This window comes from Ornithorhynchus anatinus, chromosome 21 (assembly GCF_004115215.2).
Source record: "Ornithorhynchus anatinus isolate Pmale09 chromosome 21, mOrnAna1.pri.v4, whole genome shotgun sequence".
Classification (NCBI taxonomy): domain Eukaryota; kingdom Metazoa; phylum Chordata; class Mammalia; order Monotremata; family Ornithorhynchidae; genus Ornithorhynchus; species Ornithorhynchus anatinus.
In genome coordinates this window covers 15,446,635-15,469,830 of record NC_041748.1, presented here as the reverse complement: position 1 = coordinate 15,469,830, position 23,196 = coordinate 15,446,635, and the positions used below count along the sequence as shown (strand labels likewise).

The 23,196-nt window shown below is 55.6% G+C and overlaps 1 protein-coding gene and 1 long non-coding RNA gene across 3 annotated transcripts; one reads left to right on the top strand and one right to left on the bottom strand.

Annotated features, from left to right (window-relative positions):
- Positions 1-290: 290 nt before the first annotated feature.
- LOC114806111 lies at positions 291-23,086 on the top strand. The gene is made up of 6 exons (XR_003754212.1): positions 291-328; positions 16,291-16,782; positions 17,965-18,103; positions 18,222-18,441; positions 21,508-21,659; positions 22,732-23,086. It is a non-coding gene; the product is annotated as an uncharacterized LOC114806111 (long non-coding RNA).
- On the bottom strand, positions 9,140-22,386 carry PGAP6 (post-glycosylphosphatidylinositol attachment to proteins 6). Of its 2 annotated transcripts, none has more exons than XM_029049254.2 (13): positions 22,274-22,386; positions 18,257-18,434; positions 17,959-18,166; positions 17,720-17,850; positions 17,021-17,283; positions 16,436-16,761; positions 14,524-14,617; positions 14,132-14,255; positions 13,907-14,043; positions 13,264-13,442; positions 13,008-13,154; positions 11,955-12,071; positions 9,140-11,014 (listed from the first exon to the last, which is right to left on the bottom strand). In XM_029049254.2, the coding sequence occupies exons 1-13, from the start codon at positions 22,347-22,349 to the stop codon at positions 10,718-10,720; spliced, it is 2,277 nt and encodes a 758-aa protein (XP_028905087.1). In that variant the 5' UTR covers positions 22,350-22,386; the 3' UTR covers positions 9,140-10,717. The 2 variants fall into 2 exon arrangements, with proteins under 2 accessions (XP_028905087.1, XP_028905088.1); XM_029049255.2 differs by having other exon boundaries at positions 18,374-18,434.
- Positions 23,087-23,196: the final 110 nt, after the last annotated feature.

The following is a 23,196-nucleotide window of genomic DNA, read 5'->3' as shown; positions in this document are numbered from 1 at the left end:
GAGAGAAATGACTGGACCCGTCCGCTGCCTCCCCCAGGGACCGTCTGCCAAGTCACCTTACGTTCGGCCGCCGATAGCGTGGCCGTGGCGGCGCATGCGCCTTGCGTCTTTCTCCGATGGCTCTGAGGCCCGTCCCCCGAGCAACGGGGCCTGAAGCAGCGTGGCTCAGTGGCAAGAGCCGCCGGGTCGTGGGTTCTAATCTCCACCCCGCCACCTGTCAGCTACCCTTCTCTGTGCCGCAGTTACCTCATCTGGAAAATGGAGATCAAGACTGTGAGCCTCGTCTGGGACGACTTGATTACCTCTTTCTACTCCAGGGCTTAGAACGGTACTTAGAAGCACAAATACCAACATTATTGTAATTATTATTACTAATTTCATTCATTCAGTCGCATTTATTAAGCGCTTACTGTGTGCACAGCATAATACGACAACGAACAGTGACAGCGTGGCTTAGTGGAAAGAGCACGGGCCTGGGAGTCAGAGGTCATGAGTTTGAATCCCGGCTCCACTACTTGTCAGCGGTGTGGCTGTGGGCAATTCACTTAACTTCTCTGTGCCTCAGTTACCTCATCTGTAAAATGGGGATTAACTCTGAGCCTCACGTGGGACAACCTGATGACCCTGTATCTCCCCCAGCGCTTAGAACAGTGCTCGGCACAGAGTAAGCGCTTAACAAATACCAACATTATTATTATTATTACCCCCTGCCTACAAGGAGGTAATGGTCTGGGGCTGGGCAGGGGGAGACAGACATCAGTACAAATAAATAAAATGACAGATAGGGACATAAAGGCAGTGGGGCTGGGGGGAAGAGCAAAGAGAGCAAGTCAGGGTGATGCAGAAAGGAGTGGGAGTTGAGGAAAAATGGGGCTTAGTCTGGGAAGGCCTCTTGGAGGAGATAAAATGGGCCTTCACTAAGGTTTTGAAGAGGGGGAGAGAGTGGTTGTCGGGTTTGAGGCGGGCAGGTGTTCCAGGCCCGGGGTAGGACGTGGACCAGGGGTCAGCCGGGAGACCAAATGGAAAGCTCCCTTTATTCATCCCCCCTCCCAGCCCCACAGCACTTACATCCCTATCTGTCATTTAGATATATTAATGGCTGTCTCGCACTCTAGACTGTCAGCTTGTTGTGGACAGGGAATATGTCTGTTTTTTTGTTACAGTTTAGTGTTTAGAATAGCATTTAGTTCAGTGCTCTGTATGCAGAAATAATAAATACAATTGACTGACTGACTGACAGGACTAGGACCCAGAGGACCCAGCCCCTGACACGCGTCTGCTCTGTGACCTCAGGCGAGTTGCGGCACTTCTCTGGCCTCAGTCTCCTCTTTTGTAAAATGGGAGTTTTTTTATGGTATTTTTTTAAAGGGTATCTGTTCAGTGCTCACTGTGTGCCAGACACTGTACTAAGCCCTGGGGTAGATTCAAGTTCATCAGGTTAGACACAGCCCCCTTCCCACATGGGACTCACAGGATAAATCCCCATTTAACAGATGAGGTGTATATATATTATAAACTACTTATTTCTATTAATGTGTCTCCCCCACAAGACTGTAAGTTGGTTGTGTGCTGGGGAAGCATCTGGTAGCTCTCTTATATTGTCTCTCAAGAGCATAGTACAGTGCTCTGCCCATAGTAAATGCTCAATAAATACCATTGATGACTTGCCCAAGATCTCAGAGCAGACAAGAGGTGGAGCTGGGATTAGATCCCAGGTTCTCTGATTCCACTTGGCCATGCTACTTGTTAATCAATCAATCCCTGTCCCACATAGAGTGCATGGTTTAGGTTGGAGGGAGGATGATTTAATCTCTCTTTTACAGATAAGGGAACTGAGGCAAGAGAAGTGAAGTTACTTGCCCAAGATAACAGCAAGCAAGTGGCAGATCAGAATTAGAACCCAACTCCTGTGACTGCCAGGCTGCTTCTATAAAATCCTTGTTTCTGCCCCAGTGCCATAAATATTATTATTATTTTTATTAATGAGGATGTGGTACCTGTTCTCCCTCCTACTTAGACAGTAAGCCCCATGTGGGGCAGGGACTGTGTCTGATCTGTTTAATTTGTACCTACTCCAATGCTTAGAATACTGCAAGTAAACCCCAATTATCATATCTGTAAAATGGGGGTTAAATCCTTCTTCCTTCAATTCAGACTATGAACTGCCTGTGTGACAGGCAGTGTGTTCAACCTGATAATCTAGTATTTACTGCAGGATTTAGTACAGTGCCTGGCACACAGTAAGAAGCAGCATGGAGTAGTGGATAGAGCACAGGCCTGGGAGTCAGAAAGTCATGGGTTCTAATCCTGACTCTGCCACTTGTCTGTTGTGTGACCTTGAGGAAGTCATTAACTTCTCTGGGCCTCAATTGTCTGGGCTTCATCTGTAAAGTGGGGATTGAGATTGTGAGTCCCACGTGGGACTAGGGACTGTATCCAACCCGATTTCCTGTATCCATCCCAATGCTTATTATTCTTATTATCAATAAATTGTAAGCTCCTTGTGGGCAGGGAGTGTGTCTACCAACTACTGTTTTGTATTCTCCCAAGTGCTTAGTTCAGTGCTCTGTGTACAGTAAGCACTCAATAAATACCGTTTTTTGTGTGAGTGAGAGAAGTAAAGTGATTTGCCCAAGGTCACACAGCAGGTAAGTGGCAGAGCCAGGATTAGAACCCAGGTCATCTGATTCCCAGGCCCAAGCCCCTTCCTCTAAACCTCTCTGCTTCTCCTTTCTGCCACCTCTGTTACCCTGTACTTTTCCAAGATCATTTTATAGAGCTCTGCATCCAGGAAAGAGTCTGGGCTTGGGAGTCAGAGGTCGTGGGTTCTAATCCCAGCACTGCCACTTTTCAGCTATGTGACTTTGGGCAAGTCACTTAACTTCTGTGTCTCAGTTACCTCAACTGAGAAATGGGGATTAAGACTGTGAGCCCCATGTGGGACAACTTGATTACCCGGTATCAACCCCAGTGCTTAGAATAGTGCTTTGCACAAGGTAAGTACTTAACAAATACCATTATTATTATTATTAATAATAAATATGATTGATTCCTTTAGGCTGCAAACTAGTGTGTGAGTGGGATTGGGTCTGATTTGATTATCTTTTATCTACCAACCACAGGCTTGATACATAGTAAATCTTTAATAAATACTATTAATACTAATACTTTAATAAATACAGAAGACTGTCTTTGCTCAGTAGTGTAACCTGGCGTGCTATCAATCGATCCATTATATTTATTGAGGCTTATTAAGTGTTTGGGAAGCAGTGTGGATTAATGGAAAGAGCAGGGGCTTGGGAGTCAGAGGTTGTGTGTTTGAATCCCTGCTCTGCCACTAGTCAGCTGTGTGACTTTGGGCAAGCCACTTAACTTCTCAGTGCCTCACTTACCTCATCTGTAAAATGGGGATTAAGACTGTGAGCCCCATCTGGAACAACCTCATTACCTTTCATCTATCCCAGGGCTGAGAACAGTTGTTGGTACATAGTAAACGCTTAACAATACCATCATTATTGTCATTATTATTATTATTACAACGTGACAATATAAGACACACTCCCTGCCCACACCTGATCACCCTACTTTCCTCTCAGAGCTGAGTCCAGTCCCTCAACAACCTCCCCCATCCCTCACCTGACCTCAGGTGAGCAGGGAAACAACCCAACCCCTCCTCCACCTCGCGGGAGGTTTTCTGGGCAGGGGTGGGGCTCATGTTTACCCTGGAGGCCAAAGTCCACAACTGAAGAAAACATTCCATCCTTTTTTGGGGGGTATTTTTTATTTTATTTTGTGGTACTTGTTAAGCACTTACTGCACATCAAGCACTGTACTAAGCGCCAAGACAGATACAAAAACAGGGTGGCTTAGTGGAAAGAACACGGCCTTGGGAGTCAGAGGTTATAGGTTTTAATTCTGGCTCCGCCACTTGCAGCTGTGTGACTTTGGACAAGTCACTTCACTTCTCTGTGCCTCGGTTACCTCATCTGTAAAATGGGGATTAAGACTGTGAGCCCCACGTGGGACAACCTGCTTACTTGTGTCTCCCCCAGCGCTTAGAACAGTACTTGGCACATAGTAAACACTTAACAAATACCATCATTATTATACCTATCTCCTTGGTTTTCTACTACAGTCTTCATGCCTGTCACACCAACCTATTCACTTTACCTCTATTTCATCTATCTCCCCACTGAGCTGTAACCCACATCCTGCCTCTGGCCTGGAATACCCTCCCTCTTCATATTTGACAGCTGATCACTCTCCCCACCTTCAAAGCCTTAATAAAAGCCCATTTCCTCCAAGAGGCCTTCCCTGACTAAGCCCTTATTTCCTCTTCTCTCACTCCCTTCTGCATTGTCTTTGCGCCTTTATTCACCCCTCCCTCAGCCCCACAGCACTTATGTCCATATCATAATGTATTTATTTACATTCATGTTTGTTTCCTCCCTTAAGACTGTAAGCTCGCTGTGGGCAGGAAACAGGTCTACCCACTCTGTTATATTGTACTCTCCCAAGCACTTGGGACAGGGCTCTGCACACAGTAAGTGCTAAGTTAATAGGACTGATTGAAATTAATCAGGTTGGACACAGTCGCTCGCACATTTGGGACTCCCAGTCTAAGGGAGAGGGAGAGCAGGAAATGAATCCCCATTTTACAGATGAGAAAACTAGGGCACAGAGAAATGAAGTGATTTGCCTAGTCACACAGCAGGCAAGTGGCAGAGCTGGGATTAGAATCCAGGTCCTCGGACCCAAAAAACTCCAGTGGTTGCCCATCCGTCTCCACGTCAAACAAAAACTCCTTACCACTGGCTTTATAACAGTCAATCACCTTGCCCCCTCCTACCTCACCTCACTACTCTCCTACTACAACCCAGCCAGCATGCTTCAACTCCTCTAATTCTTACCTTCTTACCTTCCATGTCGCCCATCTCACCGACCTCTCCCCTGCGTCCTGCCTCTGGCCTAGAGTATCCTTCCTCCTCAAATCCAACAGAATATTACTCTCCCCCCAACTCCCCTCCCCACTTCAAAGCCTTATTGAAGGCACTTCTCCAAGAGACCTTCCCTGACTAAGCCCCCCCTTTCCTCTTCTCCCACTTCCTCTGCTTTGCCCTGACTTGCTCCCTTTGCCCCCCACCCCAGCCCCACAGCACTTGTGTACATAGCTGTTATTTATTTATATTAATGCCTGTCTTTCCATCTTTAGGCTGTAAGCTCGGTGAGGGCAGGGAATGTGTCTGTTTATTGTTGCATGGTCCTCTCCCAGACAGTCCAGCACTCTGCACACAGTAAGCACTCAATAAATAAGACTGAATTAATGACTACCAGCCCAGGACTCCATTCCACTAGGCCATGAGGCTCCCTCCATTGTAACTCTAACTCCCCTCAGGCAAGGGGAGGGAGAAGGAGCAGAGGTTGGGCTGAAAGTAAGTACGACCTTTGACCCTCTAAGCCCCACAAGCAGAGCCATTCCCTAAACTGAGCCTTGAGAGTATGCAGTCCAGTTAGTCCAGAAACACAAACAGAAGGAAGCACAGTCCAAGATCCACAGCAGCAGGGGTCAGGCCCCCCCAAATTCCTACATCTCCCCCCCCTCCAACCTTTATATGGTATTTGTGGTATTTAATCCTGGTAGCATTTGTTTAGCACTTAGGTTACCTCAAGGCTCAGTTCTGGGTTCCCTTCTATTCTCCATCTACACCCACTCCCTTGGAGAACTCCTTTGCCCCCATAGTTGCAACTAATCAATCAATCAGTCCATGCTATTTGTTGACCATGCTTAGTCCAGTGCCTGGCACATAGGAAATGCTTAACAAATGATAACGATAATGATAATGGTATTTGTTAAGTGCTTATTATGTGCCAGGCACTGTACTAAGCGCTGGGATGGATCCAAGCAAAGCGACTTAGACACAGTCCCTATCTCATGTGGGGCTCACAGTGTCAATCCCCATTTTACAGGTGAGGTAACTGAGGCACACAGAATAATGATAATTGTTATGGCATTTGTTAAGCACTTACTGTGTGCCAGGAACTGGACTAAGCACTGGGTGAATACAAGCAAATTCGGCTGGACACAGTCCCTGTCCCACGTGGAGCTCACGATCTCAATCCCCATTCTACAGATGAGGGAACTGAGGCTCAGAGAAGTGAAGTGACTTGCCCAAGGTCACCAAGCAGACAAGTGGCAGAGCTGGGATTAGAACTCATGACCTCCTGACTTTCTGACTCCCAGATCTGTTCTCTATCCACTATGCCATGCTGCTGCTTAGAACCCATGACCTTCTGACTTATTACTATATGCAGAGCACTGTACTAAGCTCTTGGGATAATACAAAATAAAAATAATGATAATAAAACAAAAATTCCTATAGCACTGTACTACACGCTTGGGAAAATACAATCCAACAATAAACAGACACATTCCCTGCCCACAGTGATCTTATAGTCTAGAGTGGGGAGACAGACATCAATACAAATAAATAAATTACAGCTATCTAAATAAGTGCTGTAGGGCTGGGAAGGGGGAAGAACAAAGGGAGCAAGTCAGAGTGATGCAGAAGGGAGTGGGAGAAGAGGAAAGGGGGGGACCTAGTTTGGGAAGGCCTCTTGGAGGAGATGTCCCTTCAATAAGGCTTTGAAGGGGGGGAGGGTGAGTGTCGGATTTGAGGGAGGGCATTCATTCATTCAGTCAGTCCTATTTCTTGAGCTCATACTGTGTGCAGACACTGTACTAAGAGCTTGGAAAGTACAATTCAGCAGAAAAGAGAGACAATCCCTGCTCACAACAAGCTTGCAGACTAGAAGGGGGGAGACAAACATCAAAGCAAGTAAACAGGCATCAATAGCATCAATATAAATACATAGAATTATAGACATATACACAGCAAAGCAAGTAAGCAAGCATTAATGTAAATAAATTGAATAATAGATATGTACATGTATACACAAGTGCTGGGGGGGTGGGGAGAGTGGGTAGAGCAAAGGGAGCCAGTCGGGACCATGGGGAGGGAAGGGGGAGCTGAGGAAAAGGGGGCTTAGTCTGGGAAGGCCTCTTGGAGGAGGTGAGCCTTCAGTAGGGCTTTGAAGGGGGGAAGTGTGATTGTTTGGAGGATTTGAGGAGGGAGGGAGTTCCAGGCCAGAGGTAGGACGTGGGCCAGGGGTCGATGGCTGGACAGGTGAGAAAGAGGCCCAGTGAGAAGTTTAGTACCACAGGAGCAGAGTGTGTGGGCTGGGATTTAGGAGAGAAGGGAGGTGAGGTAGGAGGGGGCAAGATGATGGAGAGCTTTGAAGCCACTAGTGAGGAGTTTTTGTTTGATACAGAGATTGATAGGCATAGGAGTCCAGGCCAGAAGCGAGACAGGCGAGAGTGAGGCCCAGTGAGGTTAGCACGAGAGGAGCAAAGTGTGCAGGCTGAGTTGTAGGAGAGTAGCCAAGTAAGGTAGGAGGAGGCAAGGTGGTGGACAGCTTTAAAGCCAATGGTTTTTGTTTAATGAGGAGGAGGATCGGCAACCACTGGAGGTTCTTCAGGAGCAAGATGATATGTCCTAACTGTTCTTGTAGAAAAATGATCCAAGCAGCAGAGTGAAGTAGGGATTGGAGTGGGGAGAGTTAGGAGGCTGAGAGGTCAGCCAAGAGGCTGATGCAGTAATCCAGGCGAGATAGGATGAGTGTATTTACATGCTAGCAGTTTGGATGGCGAGGAAAGGGTGGATTTTAGCAGTGTTTTGAAAGTGGGACTGACAGAATTTAGTGATGGATTGAATATGTGTGTTGAATGAAAGAGAGGAGTCAAGGATAGCACCAAGTTTATGGGCTTGTGAGACAGAAGGTACAGTGATGTGATCTACAGTGATGGAAAAGTGACAGGGAGGACAGGGTTTGGGTGGAAAGATATGGAACTCAGTTTAGGACATGTCAAGTTTGAGGTGACAGGGAAGACATCCAAGTAGAGATGTCTTAAAGACAAGAGGAGATGTGAGACTACAGAGAGGGAGATCAGGGCTGGAGATGTAGATTGGGGTATCATCCACACAGAGTTGGTAGTTGAAGCCATGGGAATGAATGAGTTCTCCAAGGGAGTGGGTGTAGATGGAGAATAGAAGGGGGCCCAGAACTGAACCTTGAGGGACCACCCCCACAGTTAGGGGGTGGGAGGCAGATGAGGAGCCTGTGTAGGAGACTGAGAATGAATGGCCAGAGAGATAAGAGGAGAACCAGGAGAGGATAGGGTCAGTGAAGCCAAAGTTGGATAATGTTTCCAGGAGAAGGGGGTGGTCCACAGTGTCAAAGGCAGCTGAGAGGTTGAGGAGGATAAGGATGGAATAGAGACTGTTGGATTTGGCAAGAAGGAGATCATTAATAACCTTGGAAAGGGCGGTTTCTGTGGAGGGAAGGGGACGAAAGTCCAAGTTTAGAGGGACAAGGAGAGAATTGGAGGAGAGGAATTTGAGACAGTGGATGTAGATAACTCGCTCAAGAGGTTGGAGAAGAATGGTAGGAGGGAAATGGGGTGATGCTTTCTTTATTCATCCCCTCTTCCAGCCCCAACAGCACTTATGTACACATCTATAATTTTATCAACTTATATTAATAGACTGTAAGCTCATTGTGAGCAGGGAATGTGTCTGTTATATTGTTATAGTGTGCTTCCTCAAGCACTTAAACCAGTGCTCTGCACACAGTAAGCACTCAATAAGTATGATGTACTAAATGACTGACAATTGAGTCCCAGGTTTGGGTCAATTAGACCCTAAGAGTCTCTCATTAAGAACCCAGCCCTGTAGGACAAGGAATCTGTCCCTTCTTCCACGTCTCAGACTGGCCTCAAAAATCGGGCCTTCCTAGTGGAATGAGAAGCAGTGTTGCCTAGTGAAAAGAGCCTGAGTCAGAAGGACCTGGGTTCTAATCCCACCACCACGTCTCTGCTGCGTGACCTTGGTCAAGTCACTTCACTTCTCTGGGCTTCAGTTCCCTCTTCTGGAAAGTGAGGATCAAGACTGTGGGACATGGACTGTGTCCAACCTACAGCCCAACCTGATCGGCTTGTATCTTTCCCAGTGCTTAGTACAGTGTCTGGCACAAAGTAAGCACTTAATACCATTAAAAAAAATTTAAAAAATGGAGAACAAACTCAAGAGGCCCAAATCATCTTTTATTTCCTAGCCCCTCACCTGAGAGGAAGCGTGAGCCTGCTTAGAATGGTCCGGAGAATGCATCATATAAAATTAATTTAAATTTAATCACATCCCATGGCTAAGTCAGGAAAGCCCTGCAAATTCTGCCAGCTGCTTCCCTCCAGCCAAGACCAATGAAAAAAATCAAGATTTGTCCTATCTAAAACTAGTCTTCTGTAACCACCCACCTCTGCAACTCAGGGAGCCTGTTTGGAAAAGACTAGGGACATTTATTGCTGTCTACCATGTACACTATGCAGCGTACTAGAGGTGGGGTTGGGGAAGCCTCAGGGAAGGGGTTCTCCAAGGGCTGCCAAAGGGGGAGGTGGGATGGGGAGGAATTGGGGGACAAGTAAGTCATGGGGAAGGGGTTTCCAGGCCCTGGCCCATCTGGGTTTCAATGGGAGGGACCTGGCCAATAGCTGAAAAAGTCATGACTTCCAAATCCTGGGGGCAGGGACTCAGGCACTACCTGGAATTTATTTTCATGTTTGCCTCTTCCATGAGACTGCCAGAGCAGGGATCACGTCCACCAACTCTACGGTACTCTGTGCTCTGCACCAAGTAAGTGCTCCAAAAATACCAGTGATTGATTAATTGATTGATTGAGATATGGATGGAGGATTCTGGGGCTGGAGGCGGCTGAACAGGGAACCCAGAGACTTCCTCTCTATCCCCCAGCCCTATTCCCATATGCCCACTCACCCTCGGGTGAGTGGGGGGGGGGGACACTGGATGCAACGGGGAGAGGAAGGAGGGGTGCAGGATCACCTGACTCAGGCTGGCAGGACCTGGGAAGGTCCCAGGAAATGTCCATCCCAAAAGGCCCAGATCCCAGGCCCTGCCTCCCGGCCCCCAGAATCCTGGAGCTTCCAGGGCAGAGCCTGCCCCACTCAGCTAAGCCCAGGAGAGGCAGAGCAGGGAGAGAGGGATCAAGTGTCCGTGCCCAGACGGGCAGGTGTCCAGGACTTGGCAGGCATCACTGAGAGGTACCTCAGCCTGGAGTCCAACTGGATGGTAGTGGAGGAGGCACTAGGCACACCAGGGTCAGTCAGGGGCACCAGCAATGGGCAGAAAAGGGGCAGGGACAAGCCCAGATGCCCAGATGCGGTCACCGGCCCAGTGCGTCACAGCTTCCAGCTGACCCCGCTCTGTGCGCCTGACCCGGAGCCGATCGCTGCCCCCCACCAGGCTCTCCGGCGGGTGACCGTGGTCCCCACGGCGATAATGGCCAGGCACCCAAACCCAACAGGGGCCCTCCCATACTGCGCTCAGTCCATCAGCAGTGCAGTCGGGTAGGAGGGATCTTCCAGGAGTGGAACCCGGCTGTGACCCTCCTGCCCTTCGTTCCAGACCAAGACTGCACCAGGGCCATTTTATTCAGACTGGACTCTAGTCTGTGTGGGCCCCTCTTCTGGCATCGAGGCAGGGAATGGCAGGAGGTGGGGAGGAACGGGCCTGCGGGTCATCAGTCTCTGCTAGGAGCAGTGGGCCGTGCCCTCCATCGGCCCCGGCCAGTGGCCCCCGCCATGGCCTCACGTCACAGCATACAGCTCCTCGCGGTCATTTCTGCAGATCTGGTAGCGGCAAGTGAGCTTGGCGGGCCAGGCCCATGGCTCTTGGTGCTCGTCCCGGGGGGGCAAAAGGAAGGCCACACTGCTGGCCACCAGCACGTGCCAGATGCTGTGGGTGTAATAGTAGTTGGTGCTGGTCTCCAGGAAGGCGTACACACCGACGGCCACCAGGGCCAGCGCCAGCCCGGGCACCAGGTAGAAAGCCCAGCGCTTCCAGGAGCTGGGGTAGCAGCTCCGACGCTGAGCGCCCCGGTACACCTGTGGGGGAGGGGACGGCCACCGGTCACGACCCTGCCTGGGGATCGGTCCCGGCTGCCGGCCCTGTCCGGGTCTCCTGACTTCACCTCCCCCTCCCCGCACCTCCCCGGCCTGGAATGTTGCTTTGCAACCTCATCAGTCAGATTTCCAGAGCCCGGGGCTGGGGTCTGGAGGCTCGGGGCACAACCTCCACTCTCTGCAAGCCCCAGCTCCCCCTGGCCCGCTCCCACCATCCCTCCCTGCCGGACACGGGATCCAACCCATCCAAGCCTGGTTGGGAGGCAGGAGCCCCAGAAAGTCCTGAAGGAGCCGGAAAGCCCCCGACCTGGGCCCTCACCCTCCGAGACCGGTTCCTCGGGTCTATCTGGGTGTGGCCATGGGGGAATGTCGGGGAAGGGGTGGGCCGGGCACCCCTTGGGGAAACAGAGGAAGGGCCGACTGCTCTCTCCAGAGTCAGCTGGCTACCTGCTGAGCCTAGGCCTGGCCATGCCCAGGGGCTTGACCAACTCCCCAACAGCGGGGGAGAGAGGTGCCCAGGGCAGTGGAGAGACCTGGAGTCTGGGGAAAGTGTGGTTTTGCCCGGAAGGCTGGTCTCCCTGCTGCCAGCCTGATGGCCCGGGGCGGTGCCACCTCTAGGCAAGGCAGGCCCAGGCAGGCCCCGTAGCTTTGCTTTCCCTAGCCCAGAGCAGTCGTTCTGCCCCATCCTGCCCCACATTGCCAGGAACAACGGGCTCTCTCCCCTCACCCACCCGGGCCCCAGCAGCTCGGACACCACTACCCCTGTGCCATCCCTTGCCAGTCTGCCTCCCAGATGGGCGATCCCCAGCATGAGTCACAGCCACCACGGGGACCTCAGCAAGCAGCTAACCATTGCCACCCCCTGAAAAACTGTCTGCCATGGGGGCAGGCTCCCCAAAATGGAAGTCCCCTCTTTTCTCACCCACGCAGAGATCATGATGGTCAGTGCAAACAGGCAGGGTCCCAACATGTTCCAGATGCCCTTGCGGTCCAGCTGCATGGACATGGCGATGATCAGGGTCCCCGAGACAAAGAGGACCTGTGGGGGTCACAGCAGCGGGGAGGGGAGAGGGGAATTGGCTGTGGTCTCCCACAGCGCCATGCCCCTTTCTTTTCACGTGAGAGGCTGAACAAAGCTCTCCGCCTCGCTGCAGCCCTCCCCCAAACAGAGAGGGGTCACAGGGAGGGACAACCGAGGAGATCTGTACTGAGGGTCTATGGAGGGGGGTCCTCAGTCCACCGGTGAGGGACATGCAGGGAGAATCTCAGACCATCAGCAAGGGGCTTGGAGGAATGGTCTCAGCCCCCCAGGACCTGAACACCAGACAGAGCATCTGCCACTAATCGTAATAATAATTGTACTTGTTAAGCGCTTACTATGTGCTGCGCACTGTGCTAAATGCTAGGTTAGATACAAGTTAATCAGGTTGGACACAGTCCCTGTCCCACAAAGGGCTCACACTCTTAATCCCCATTTGACAGATGAGGGAACTGAGGCATAGGGAAGTGAAGTGACTTGCCCAAGGTCACACAGCAGATGAGTGGCGGAGCCGGGATTAGAACCGCTGCTCCTGAACCCCTGTCTGAGGGAGCCTAGGGGGCTACCCCCACATCTGGACCCTTCTAGAATTACACCCCCAGCTCCACAAGCCTTACACTCTAGATGCTGGGTCTAGTGGGGTTGGCAACCATGCCCCCAGGCCACACCCCCAGACCCTCCTCCAGTCCACAGCCTCCAGTCTAAATCCCTGGACCCTCACCCAGTTCCACAGATCCCTGGGACTACATCCTTGAACCTACCCCAGTCCTAGCCCCTTGGCCCACCCCAGTCCACGTCTGTTAGTCCACAACCCTGGACCACGCCACAGTCCTGATCCTCAGACCCACCTGCACCCCATTACCCTTGGGCCACCCCCAGTCATCGGCCTGGGCCCCACCCCGAGTCGAGGCACCCCCGTCCGGCCTGCGAACTCACGTATTTCACCAGGCGCTTGAGCCGGGCCATGCACAGGATGGTGACCCAGATGGAGACGACAGAGCCCAGGAAGTCACAGTACTGCAGCGTGTCATAGTCCATGATGCACAGGACAGCCACCCCGGGCTGGTCGCAGGCATGGTAGAACTGCGGGGCGCGGGTGGCCGACGTGAGTACCGACACAGAAAGTACCCGGTCTCCTCCCGGCCCCCCGGGTCCCCTAGGCTCCCCCCTGCAGATTGGGGTAGTGGCGCACCGTGGAGAAGAACATGGTGTAGGTGTAGACGGCGGCCTCCACCAAGTGGAAGCGGTGGACGGCCACGGCGATGGGCGGCAGCAGCATGAGGTTGCTGAGGGTGAGCAGCAGCGCGGCCACCTGCTGTGTGGCCACGGATTGGGCCTGCGTGTCATCAGTGCAGCTCCAGCCTTGCCAGCCTGCGGGGACGGGGCGGGACGGGGACGGGGACGTGGGCCGATCCGGGGATGGAGGCTCGGCTCGGGACGGGGAGGGCCGCGGGCCGGCACAGTCCGGCCAGCCGGCAGGGACCTCTCCCCCCGCCCGGCCCTGAGCCCGGCAGTGCCAGAAGTCTGCGGGGCAACGGATGGGGTGGGGACGACTGTTGGGGAGTAGGGCATCTCCGTGTCCCCCCCACCCCCTCTGATGGGGGAGCCGCGAGAAGGAGGGGCTCGCACAGCCCTGGACCACCGCAGAAAGGTGAGTCAGAGGCTGAGCTGGACAAGAAGCCGCTCGGTACATCCCCCCACTTCCTCCCGTTCCTCTGCGATCTGGGCCAGACAGGCTGTGTGGGCAGGCAGAGGGGTGTCTGTGTGTGCGTCTTTGTGGGTATGGTTGGGGGAGAGGAAGGGGGCATGCAAGGGGGGTGGGGGGAGCCGCTCACCGACTTTGCAGCTGCAGCCGGCATACAGGAAGCCGTGACGCCTCAACAGGCTGCACTGGCCGTATGGGCCGCAGTCATCCAGGCACGGGGTCAGGTAGGCCACGGTCACCACGTGGGCCCGCGCTGTGGGACAGCCACTGTCGGCAGGGGAGGGGGGCGTCAGCGGCTGGGAACAGCCTCTCCTCACCTCCCCGGGCCCTCCGGCCCCGCCGGCCGGTCACTCACCTCAGGTTCTCGGGGCAGAGCAGCTGAAGGCTGAGGAACCAGTTGTCGGTCTCTGGGAAGGGGATGGCCAGCGTGGCCTCGGGGGAGGCCGCGTTCAGCCGCAGGGGGTGGCCCTGGAAGAAGGCTGGGCAGGGAGGGGGATGGTGGGGTGGAGCTGTGGGGATGGGGCCGGGGGGCACTAGGAAGATGTAGGACCCAGGATGCCTAGGCCCTTCATGCTGGGCCAGCCCAGGCTGGGTCGAGGCTCCTTCCCTCCCCAGGTTATGGGAAGACCCTCTTTCTGAGGTGACAAAATCCTGGGGGGGGCACCCTTGGTGGTGCAGGGTGCAACCGTCTCCGGCCTGACCCACGCCACCCCAACCCCGGCTGCACGGTCGCATCCCAGGCCTCACCTGTGGTGCAGTTGTGGGTCGTGTTGAGTTTTAGCACCGGCGACCCGGCACTCACACAGGCGACCACGGTGGCATTGGCCTCGCTCAAGGAAGTCTGCAGGGGAAGTCCAGTAGTCAGCGGGACCTCCACAGGCCCCCAGCCCCCAACCTTCTGGAGCATCTCCACCCTCTCCCTTGGAGAACTCTACCAGTCCCCTGGGTTCAATTACCATCTTTATGCAGATGATTCCCAAATTTACATCTCCAGCCCTGATCTCTCTCTTTCGCCTCAGCCTCACACCTTCTCTTGCCTTCAGGACATCTCTACTTGGATGTCCCGTGGACACCTCAAACTAAACCTGTCCAAAACAGAACTCTTCAACTTCCCACCCAAGTCCAGGCCTCCCCCTGTCTTTCCCATTACTGTACACAACGCCAACCTCTGTATCTCAAAAACCTAGAACCCTGGCCTGGGAGTCAGGAGGAGCTGGGTTCTAATCCCAGCTCCAATACGTCTGCTGTGTGACTTGGGCAATTCACCTAACTTCTCTGTGCCTCAGTTACCTCACCTGTAAAATGGGAGTTAGGCTGTAAGCTCCATATGGGACAGGGACTGTGTACAACCTGATTACCTTGTAACTATCTCAGTGCTTAGAAGAGTGATTGACACAGATAGTAAGCGTTTAACCAGTAGTATTATCATTATTATTCTTAGCCCACACACTTAGTGTCAGCAAATCCTGTCACTTCTACTTTCACGACACTGCTAAAATCCATCCTTTGCTCTGCCATCTGCCTGTCTACTTGTTTTGTTTTATTGTCTGTCTCCCCTTTCTAGACTGTGAGCCCATTGTTGGGTGGGGATTGTCTCTATCTGTTGCCCAATTGTACTTTCCAAGCGCTGAGTACAGTGCTCAATAAATACAACTGAGTGGATGAATGAATACCATCCAAACTGCTACTATGGTGATCCAAGCACTTATCTTAACCTGTCTTAATTATTACTTCATCCTCCTTGCTGACCTCCCTGCCCATTCCTGCCTTGCCCTGCCCATGGTCTCTCCCCATTCCAGTTCATACTTTACTCTGCTGCCTAGATCATTTTTCTAAAAAACAGTTCAGTTCACATCTCCACACTCCTCAAGAACCTCCAATGACTGCCCACCCACCTCCACATCAAACAGAAACTCACTATTGGCATTAAAGCACTCAATCAGCTCGCCCCCTTCTACCTCACCTCACCTATTTCACACTTTGCTCCTCTAGCGCCAGTTTATTCACTGTTCCCTGATCTCATCTATCTCACCACTGATACAGTTCCCATGCCCTCCTTCTGGCCTGTACCTCCTTCCCTATCCATGTACCCCAGACCACCACTGTCCGACCTTTGAAGCCTATTAAGGTCCCATCTCCTCCAAGAGGCATTCCCTGATTAAGCCCTCTTTTCCCCGACTCCCTCTCCCTTCTGTGTCGACTGTGACTGTGGGCAAGTCACTTAACTTCTCTGTGCCTCAGTTCCCTCATCTGTAAAATGGGGATTAAGACTGTGAGCCTCACGTGGGACGACCTGATTACCCTGTATCTACCCCAGCGCTTAGAACAGTGCTCTGCACATAGTAAGAGCTTAACAAATACCAACATTATCATTATTATTATTATTATGCACTTGAATCTGTGACCTTTGGGCATTTTGATATCTGTTCCACCCTCAACGCCCCAGCACTTATATGTATCTTTAAATTATATATCATAAATTACTAATTTATATTAATGTCTGTTTCTTTCCAGGTTCTGCTTCCTCTGCCCAGGCTGTGGTGCACAGGGGCAGAGTGAAGGAAAGTTGACTTCTGCCAGTCGTACCGGGCCCTAGTCGGCCCTGGTTGCCGTCAGCCCCCAGCCCCCTGGCCCAGACTGGCCAAAGCCAGGCCCCCACCTGGTTGAGCAGGAGGCTGATGACGAGGGTCCCACCGCTGTCCATGCCGGAGCGGAGGCTAAGCAGCAGCAGCGTGGGCAGCCCGGCCTGCACAGCCACGCTGGGCCCGTCAAGTAGCCGGAAACGCACCGATACCACGTCCAGGTCCTCACGCACTACCGGTTGGCTGCGCAGGCAGAAGGGCCCCCCCATGGGCTCATCTGGAGCCCCACCGGGCCACAGAGGCCCATAGGAGGCCACAGGCAGCAGAGGGGAAGAAGGGCTGTGACTCTGGTTGAGGCCGGCATAGAAGCTGAGGACAGAGGCGACGTGTCCCGGTCGGCACACTGTTTGGCAGAGATCGGAGGGTGGGTCAGCAGGGCGGAGCCTGGGGGGTTGGCAGTGGGACCAGGGAGGGTTGGCACCAGGGGATGGGGTCGTATATGAGGACTTGGGTCAGGGACCAGTGGGGAGGGTCGCCTGATAGTGCCCAATCGGTGCAGGATATAGGGCCAGGGGGCATCAGTGACACAGGGCAGGCTGGAGAGGGGGACAGGCAGAGGGGTGTGACTTAGCTGGGAGGGGGAGAGAGGGTGGTAGTGGCACCTGAGAACGAGGCGATGACCTCCAGGGTCACGCTGACGTTGGGGCCGGCCAGGCTCTCCACGGTGAGTGGCAGCCACCGGTCCCAGGGGGGTGCGTCCAGGATCAGGCGGCAGGGGACGGGCCTGCCCGTGCAGTTGACGACCCGCTGGAAGGAGCGGGGCAGTGTGATGGGGCCCAGGGAGAGCCGCACCGGGCAGCCCTGACCCCCGCCGCAGCCCCGCAGCTCCAGACGCAGCTCCACCGTGTACTCTGGCACAAACATCCTGCAGGGGAGGAGATGTCAGCCTGGGGGGCTCTGGGCATGTCCCAGGCTCCACCCTCTGGGGAGCTGAGTCAAGGGCTGGGGTGGGGATGGGCCCTCTAGACTGCAGAGTCATTGTGGGCAGGGAACACGTCTGCCAACTCTGTTGTATTGGACTCTCCCAAGCGCTTAGTACAGTGGGCTCTGCCCACAGTAAGTGCTCAATAAATACCATTGATGGATGGGAATTTGAGGCAATGATGGGGAAAACTGAAGTGAAGTTGAGGGGTGAACTGGGGATGGCTGGAGGTTTAGAAACAGGGCAAGGGGGTCAGGAGTAGGTCGGGGGCACTGCAGGACGGTAGGGGACCTGACGAGGATGGGGGCTCTGGAGGAGGATGTGGGGGCTGGGGTTATTCAAGACAGTAAATGGGAGCAGAGTGGGAGGCTCAGCTCACTTGGCATGGGAAGGGCGGGGGGCGAGGACGCTGAGCGGGAGGGGGGTGCCGGGCTCCAGGATGGGCACGCTGACCAGCCGAAGCACCAGCATATCCGGCTGGAAAGTGTAGGCACACGGCGTGGAGAAGCCCTGGAGAGAGAGCGTGTGGGGGACGGGGGCGGATCACCGAGGGGAGCCGACCCCTTCCCCAGTCCCCTGCCGGTCCCCCCAACGGTCCCCCGCACCCCCGGCTCTCACCTTCAGTTGGATCTTCTGCGAGGCACGGGGCAGGTGAGCAGCGATGAACCAGTCCCCCGGAGCGGGGCTGGAGACGTTGACGAGCGTGTGGTTCTGCAGCGTGACCGACAGCGTCATGGGCAGACGGAAAGACGGCCACACGGAGGTATTAAGGGGGAAGGCTGTGCCCAGTGGGTTGATAACAGGTGGGGCGCCATGGCGGAAGTGGCTGGAGGGGTGGAGGCCGCGGTGAGTGGAGCCCCAGGCACCTTCCCACCCTCCAGGTCCCCCCGTCCTCCCCACCACCCCGAGGACGCACACACTGATCTCAACGTCACCGCACTGGGGCCCTGGGTCCCGAGAAGCCTGTAGCAACCACCGTAGCAGCACTGTGTCCGGGGGCACGCGGAATTGGAAGAGCTTGGCGTGGCCGTACCATTCGTAGAAGGACAGCTTCTGGGCGCTCTGGGAGAAGTACTCGGACACGTATGGAGAGTCTGCAAGGTACCGCCGGGGCCAGGGAGAGGGCGGGAGGACTGAGGTCAGCACGGGGGTGACCTCGGTACTATGGTATTTAATAATGATGGTATTTGTTAAGCACTTACTATGTGCCAAGCACTGTTCTAAGAGCTGGATTTTGTTATGTGCTTACTGTGTGCCAGGCACTGTACTAAGTGCTGTGGTAAATGCAAGATAATCAGGTTGGACACAGTCCATGTCCCACGTGGGGTTCACAGTCTTAATCTCCATTTTACAATGAGGTAACTAAGGCACAGAGAAGTTAAACGACTTGCCCAAGGCTACATCCCAGACTTGTGCCCGGGGCCAGTATTAGAACCCAGGCCCATGCTCTTATCCACTGGGCCACACTGCATGTCGTTCTTCCCAGCTGGAGCGGAAGCCCCTTGAGGTCAGGGAACGGGACTCAGGGTCCTGTTGGACCTTCGTAAATGCTCAGTACAGTGCCCGACACCCAGGGGGTGCTCAGTCCGTACACTGCAATACGGACCCCTGCTGCTGCTTCTCCTTCCCCCATCACTGCCTCCCATCTCTGCCCCAGGGAAAGGTGGAGAGGGCTGGCCCAGGTCTCAGGAGCTTCACCCCCTGACGCATGACCCCGCAACCTCCACAAACCCCCACGTTCACCCACTATGTGACCTTGAGCCAGTCACCTATCCTCTCTGGACCGGATTTCCCAACAATGTCGACCAGGCCTCCCCTCCCTTCCTGTCCCTCTCATCGCCCCCCCCCAACAGGGGCCAGGACAGGAAATAAAATTCTAGCCTCTTGGCCCCACCCACGACTTTCCAGGGAGGAAGGGCAGGCAGCCTTTCATACCTACCCCACCCCAAGGTGGCAAAGTCAACATTATAAACCCTGTGGGGAGGGGAGACTGGGAGGTGGCTGAGCCCCAGGACTGAGAGAGCCCAGCTGCCTCTGGCTCCTGGGCCTTCCACACCCCTTGGGAAGGGAAGCAGCTGCCCCCCTCCTGCCCTCCTTCCCCAGGGGCAGCTCCAGCTGCTCCGGGTTGGTGGGGGCGGTGTGGGAGGAAGGACTGGACACTGCTTATCAGTGGATAAACTGTGAACTGTGGGCAGAGCCAGCTGGGCCGACGGTGGGGCTGGACAAGAGAAGTGAGAGGTTGGGGCAGGGTTGATGGAAATGTTCACCCCAAAGTCTGGGATGCTGATTTTAGCTCAGAGAGCCCATCAACAGCATCCTTGCATCCCCATATTCCCTGCTCTGCTGGAGGCGGGAGGAGGAGGAGGGAGGAGAAGAAGGGGAGCTGAGGGAATGGGGGCAGTCCACCAACCTCCCAGGGCCCACCTGGCCCAGTATGCCTCCGGCTCCTACTTCCGGCTGATGCCCCAGCCGCCCAGCCTCAGTTTCCCTCTCTGTGAGGGGTGAGAGATGAGTGACTGGAAGCCCCTTGGCCAGACTGGCTCCTCTGTAGCCAACAGCTGCAAAAGTGAGGAGAATGGGGGGATGGAGGGACGGGGGTGGGTGAGCAGAGCCTGGGTAGGTGTCATGACCCCAGAATGGAGAAGGGTGGTCAGTGTCCACCTCTGGGAGACTGTCCAGCTTGGGGAGGAATTTACCCTGGACAGACCTCTGGACTGTAAGCTCGTTGTGGGCAGGGAATGTGTCTGCCAATTCTGTTTTATTGTCCTCTCCTAACTCCTTAGTATAGTGCTTTGCACACAGTAAACAATAAATATGATTGATTGATTGGCTCTCTGAGGAGGTGGGATGGGCTAGGGAGCCCCCCATTAAAATATTTTCCAGCTCTGAGCTCCCAGGGGGAAGTTAGCAAGGAGAGCCGTGGGCAGAAATCATAGGCAGGGAGAGTCGTGGGCAGGGAGAGTCGTGGGCAGGGAGATGTTAGCAGAAGTTTGAACCCCCCAGGTGCCAAATACAGCCAACCAGGCCATGGCCACCCTACCACCCATGGGAGCAGCCCAGCCTCCGGGCAGAGCCTGGATGAACCCGGGCCGGGCTGACGATTCAGCGGGCGGTAAGGCCGGGATCCTGGGCCCCAGAGCCAATTTCGTGCTCCGGGGCAGGCAGGCCAGGGAGAGGCCTGGGGGAATAGTCATGTCATGGCGCATGCATGGATATATGTGTGTGTGTGTGTGTGTGTGTGTGAGAGAGAGAGAGAGAGAGAGAGAGAGAGAGAGAGAGAGAGTGTGTGCATGCGCCTGTTTGCAACCCTCATCCTTGCCAAACCAATGAGACCCAGAGAGCTCAGGCCTGCCCAAGGTCACACAGCCCAGGGGCAAGACAAGGGCACCTGTCTCCCTCTCCCCACAGACTCCCCTGCTGCTTCCCCAACCTGGTTCTGACTCGGTCACCCCTCCCTGTCAGGATCATGCCCTTTGCCCCAGGACACGCTGGGACGATGCCACGTTGCCGGGATACCCAATCCACTTAACAGGAGGAATCCGGCAGGACCAGCTACCCGCGGGCGAGACACAAGACCCTGGCCCCCACCGGCCCGGCACGATCCGGCCCAGCCCGGAGGAGCGCCGCTATCACCTCCAGAACCCGGGAGGTGATAGCTGCGGCTTGGCCTGACGCTCCCTGGGCTGGAAAGCCAGCCGATCCTGGGGTGCCCACTTCCAGCCTCTCCAAGCCCACTGCCCTCCACTCCCAGCCAGCGGCCGGGGTGCCAGTGCCGGCAGAGGCCCCGTGGAGAGGCCCACGGGGGGCAGGGGAATAATGATAGCTTTGTGCCCACTCTGTGCCCGCCCCATGCCCGCTGCAACCCGAGCTCTACCTCACCCCCGGCGCTGTTTCCTTGTAAAGAGTCTCTCGCCTCGGAGGCCGGGCTCGGCTCTTGGGGGGGGTCCCTGCCCTCTCTGTCCCCGGGGGGCCGGGTGTGTTGGGTGGAAGCAAAGACCCCGGGGGACGTGGGCACAGATCACCCTGCCCAAGACGGCAGATCTGCTCTCTTCCTTAGAGTCTCCAGTCTCTGCCCGGGTGGTTTATGGAGCCAGCCCCGGGCAGACCCCCCGCCCCCTGCCCCCGGACAGCTGGGTCTCCACCTTGTCTAATTTTCCCACGGAACAGAGTGGCCTCAAAGTGCCGCGACGTCAAAGCGCCCCAGGAAACTTCCTCTGGGTCCTGGCCTCTCAACTGCCCGAGGACAGGCTCTAAGCGTCACAGGAGGCGTCCGGGTGCAAACCAGCCCGAACTTGCACCCGCAGCATCGTGGTGCCCAGGTGAGTCCGGCCCCAGGCTGCCCGACGGGGAGGCCAAACGGGGTTCCCGCCCGAGGGGCCCCGTGGAGAAGATGCGGGGCTCAGAGCCGCCTCTCCCGCCCGGGCAGGGCCTCTGAACCCCGTGCTCTGTGCCAGCCTCTGGCCTGGCACGATTCCTCCGGCATCTCCGTGCCAGCCGCTGCCCGGGGCTCGGCCCCTCGGGCAGCTCCGACCCCTTGCTCCGTGCCGGCGCCCCCGGCCGGGCCTGACGCCCCCAGTGCCTGCCCGCTGCCAGCCTTGACCCCGGCCTGACCCCTCCGGCGTCTCTTCCCTGACAGCTTGCGGGGCCTCCTCCGCGGCCCGTCTCTTCCAGAGCCCCGCTCGGGGTCGGACCCCGGGCGACCCCGACCCCCGAGGCGGCGGGGTGGTCGGGGGGGGGTCCCCCTCGGCTCTCCCCTCACCGGGGGCGGGGGACACTTTGGGGACTCCCCCCCCCCCCCGACCCCAGCCCGGTTCCATCGGCGATGGAGGGGGCGACCCTTCCTCCCACCGAGCGGGGGTCGTCGACGCCCTGGTGGGGAGGGCGGTTGGGGTCCGGGCCCCGTCCCCTTCCCCCTCCATCGCCCCCCACTCACCGTCGCCGGGGGTGGCCAGGGTCAGCAGGGGCGTCAACAGCAGGAGGAGCATCGGCGGTGGCCCTGAGCGGTCCATGGCAGCCCCCGCTAACCGGACCCCGGGCCCGGCTCCGTCCTGCGGCCCCCGGCGGCCCCTCCCCCGCCGGAGCCCCCTCGCCGCCGTCCTCCTCCTCCTCCTCCTCCTCCCCCGCCGCGGCCACCTCTGTCCGCCCGTCCCATCGCCCCGGCCGGTTCCAGCCTCCGGGGCCACTTCCGCCCGCTGGCCCCACCCCCACCCCGGGGTGACCCACCCCCGACCCGCCCCTGGACCCCTCCCCGTCCCTGCGCCCCGACCGCGGGGACCGGGGATTGTCCGGTCCTGGGGGGGCGCGAGGGGTCAAGGTCGGGGAAAGGTCACTGCCCCGAGGGCCGATGCCTTCGACTAACACAGCCATCCTCCTCCTCCTCCTCCCGCGCAGCATCCTCATCGTCGGCCTCCTCCTCTCCCCTCGTCATCCTCCTCATCATAATAGTTGAGCGCCGACTCTCTGCCAAGCGCTGGGCTGGAGACAGACGGGACGCGGGGCCGGGCACCGTCCCTTCCCCCAGGCCCGGAGAAGAGGAGGGGGGCGGTCGCGGGAAGGGCCCACTGATCCTCCCCCCCGCCCGCCCCCCAGCACTTCTGTATACCCGTACATAGCTATAATTCTATTGATTTATATTGATGCCCGTGTACTTGTTTGGATGTGTATAGATCTATAATTCTTGTTATTTATATCGTTGCCGGTTTGCTTGTTTTGATGTGTCTCCCCCCCCTCTAGACAGTAAGCCCGGTGTGGGCGGAGATTCTCTCTATTGCTGAATCCTGCTCCCCGAACTCTTAGTACAGTCCCTGCACACGGTAAGTGCTCAATAAATACGATTGAATTGATGAAGCTATAATT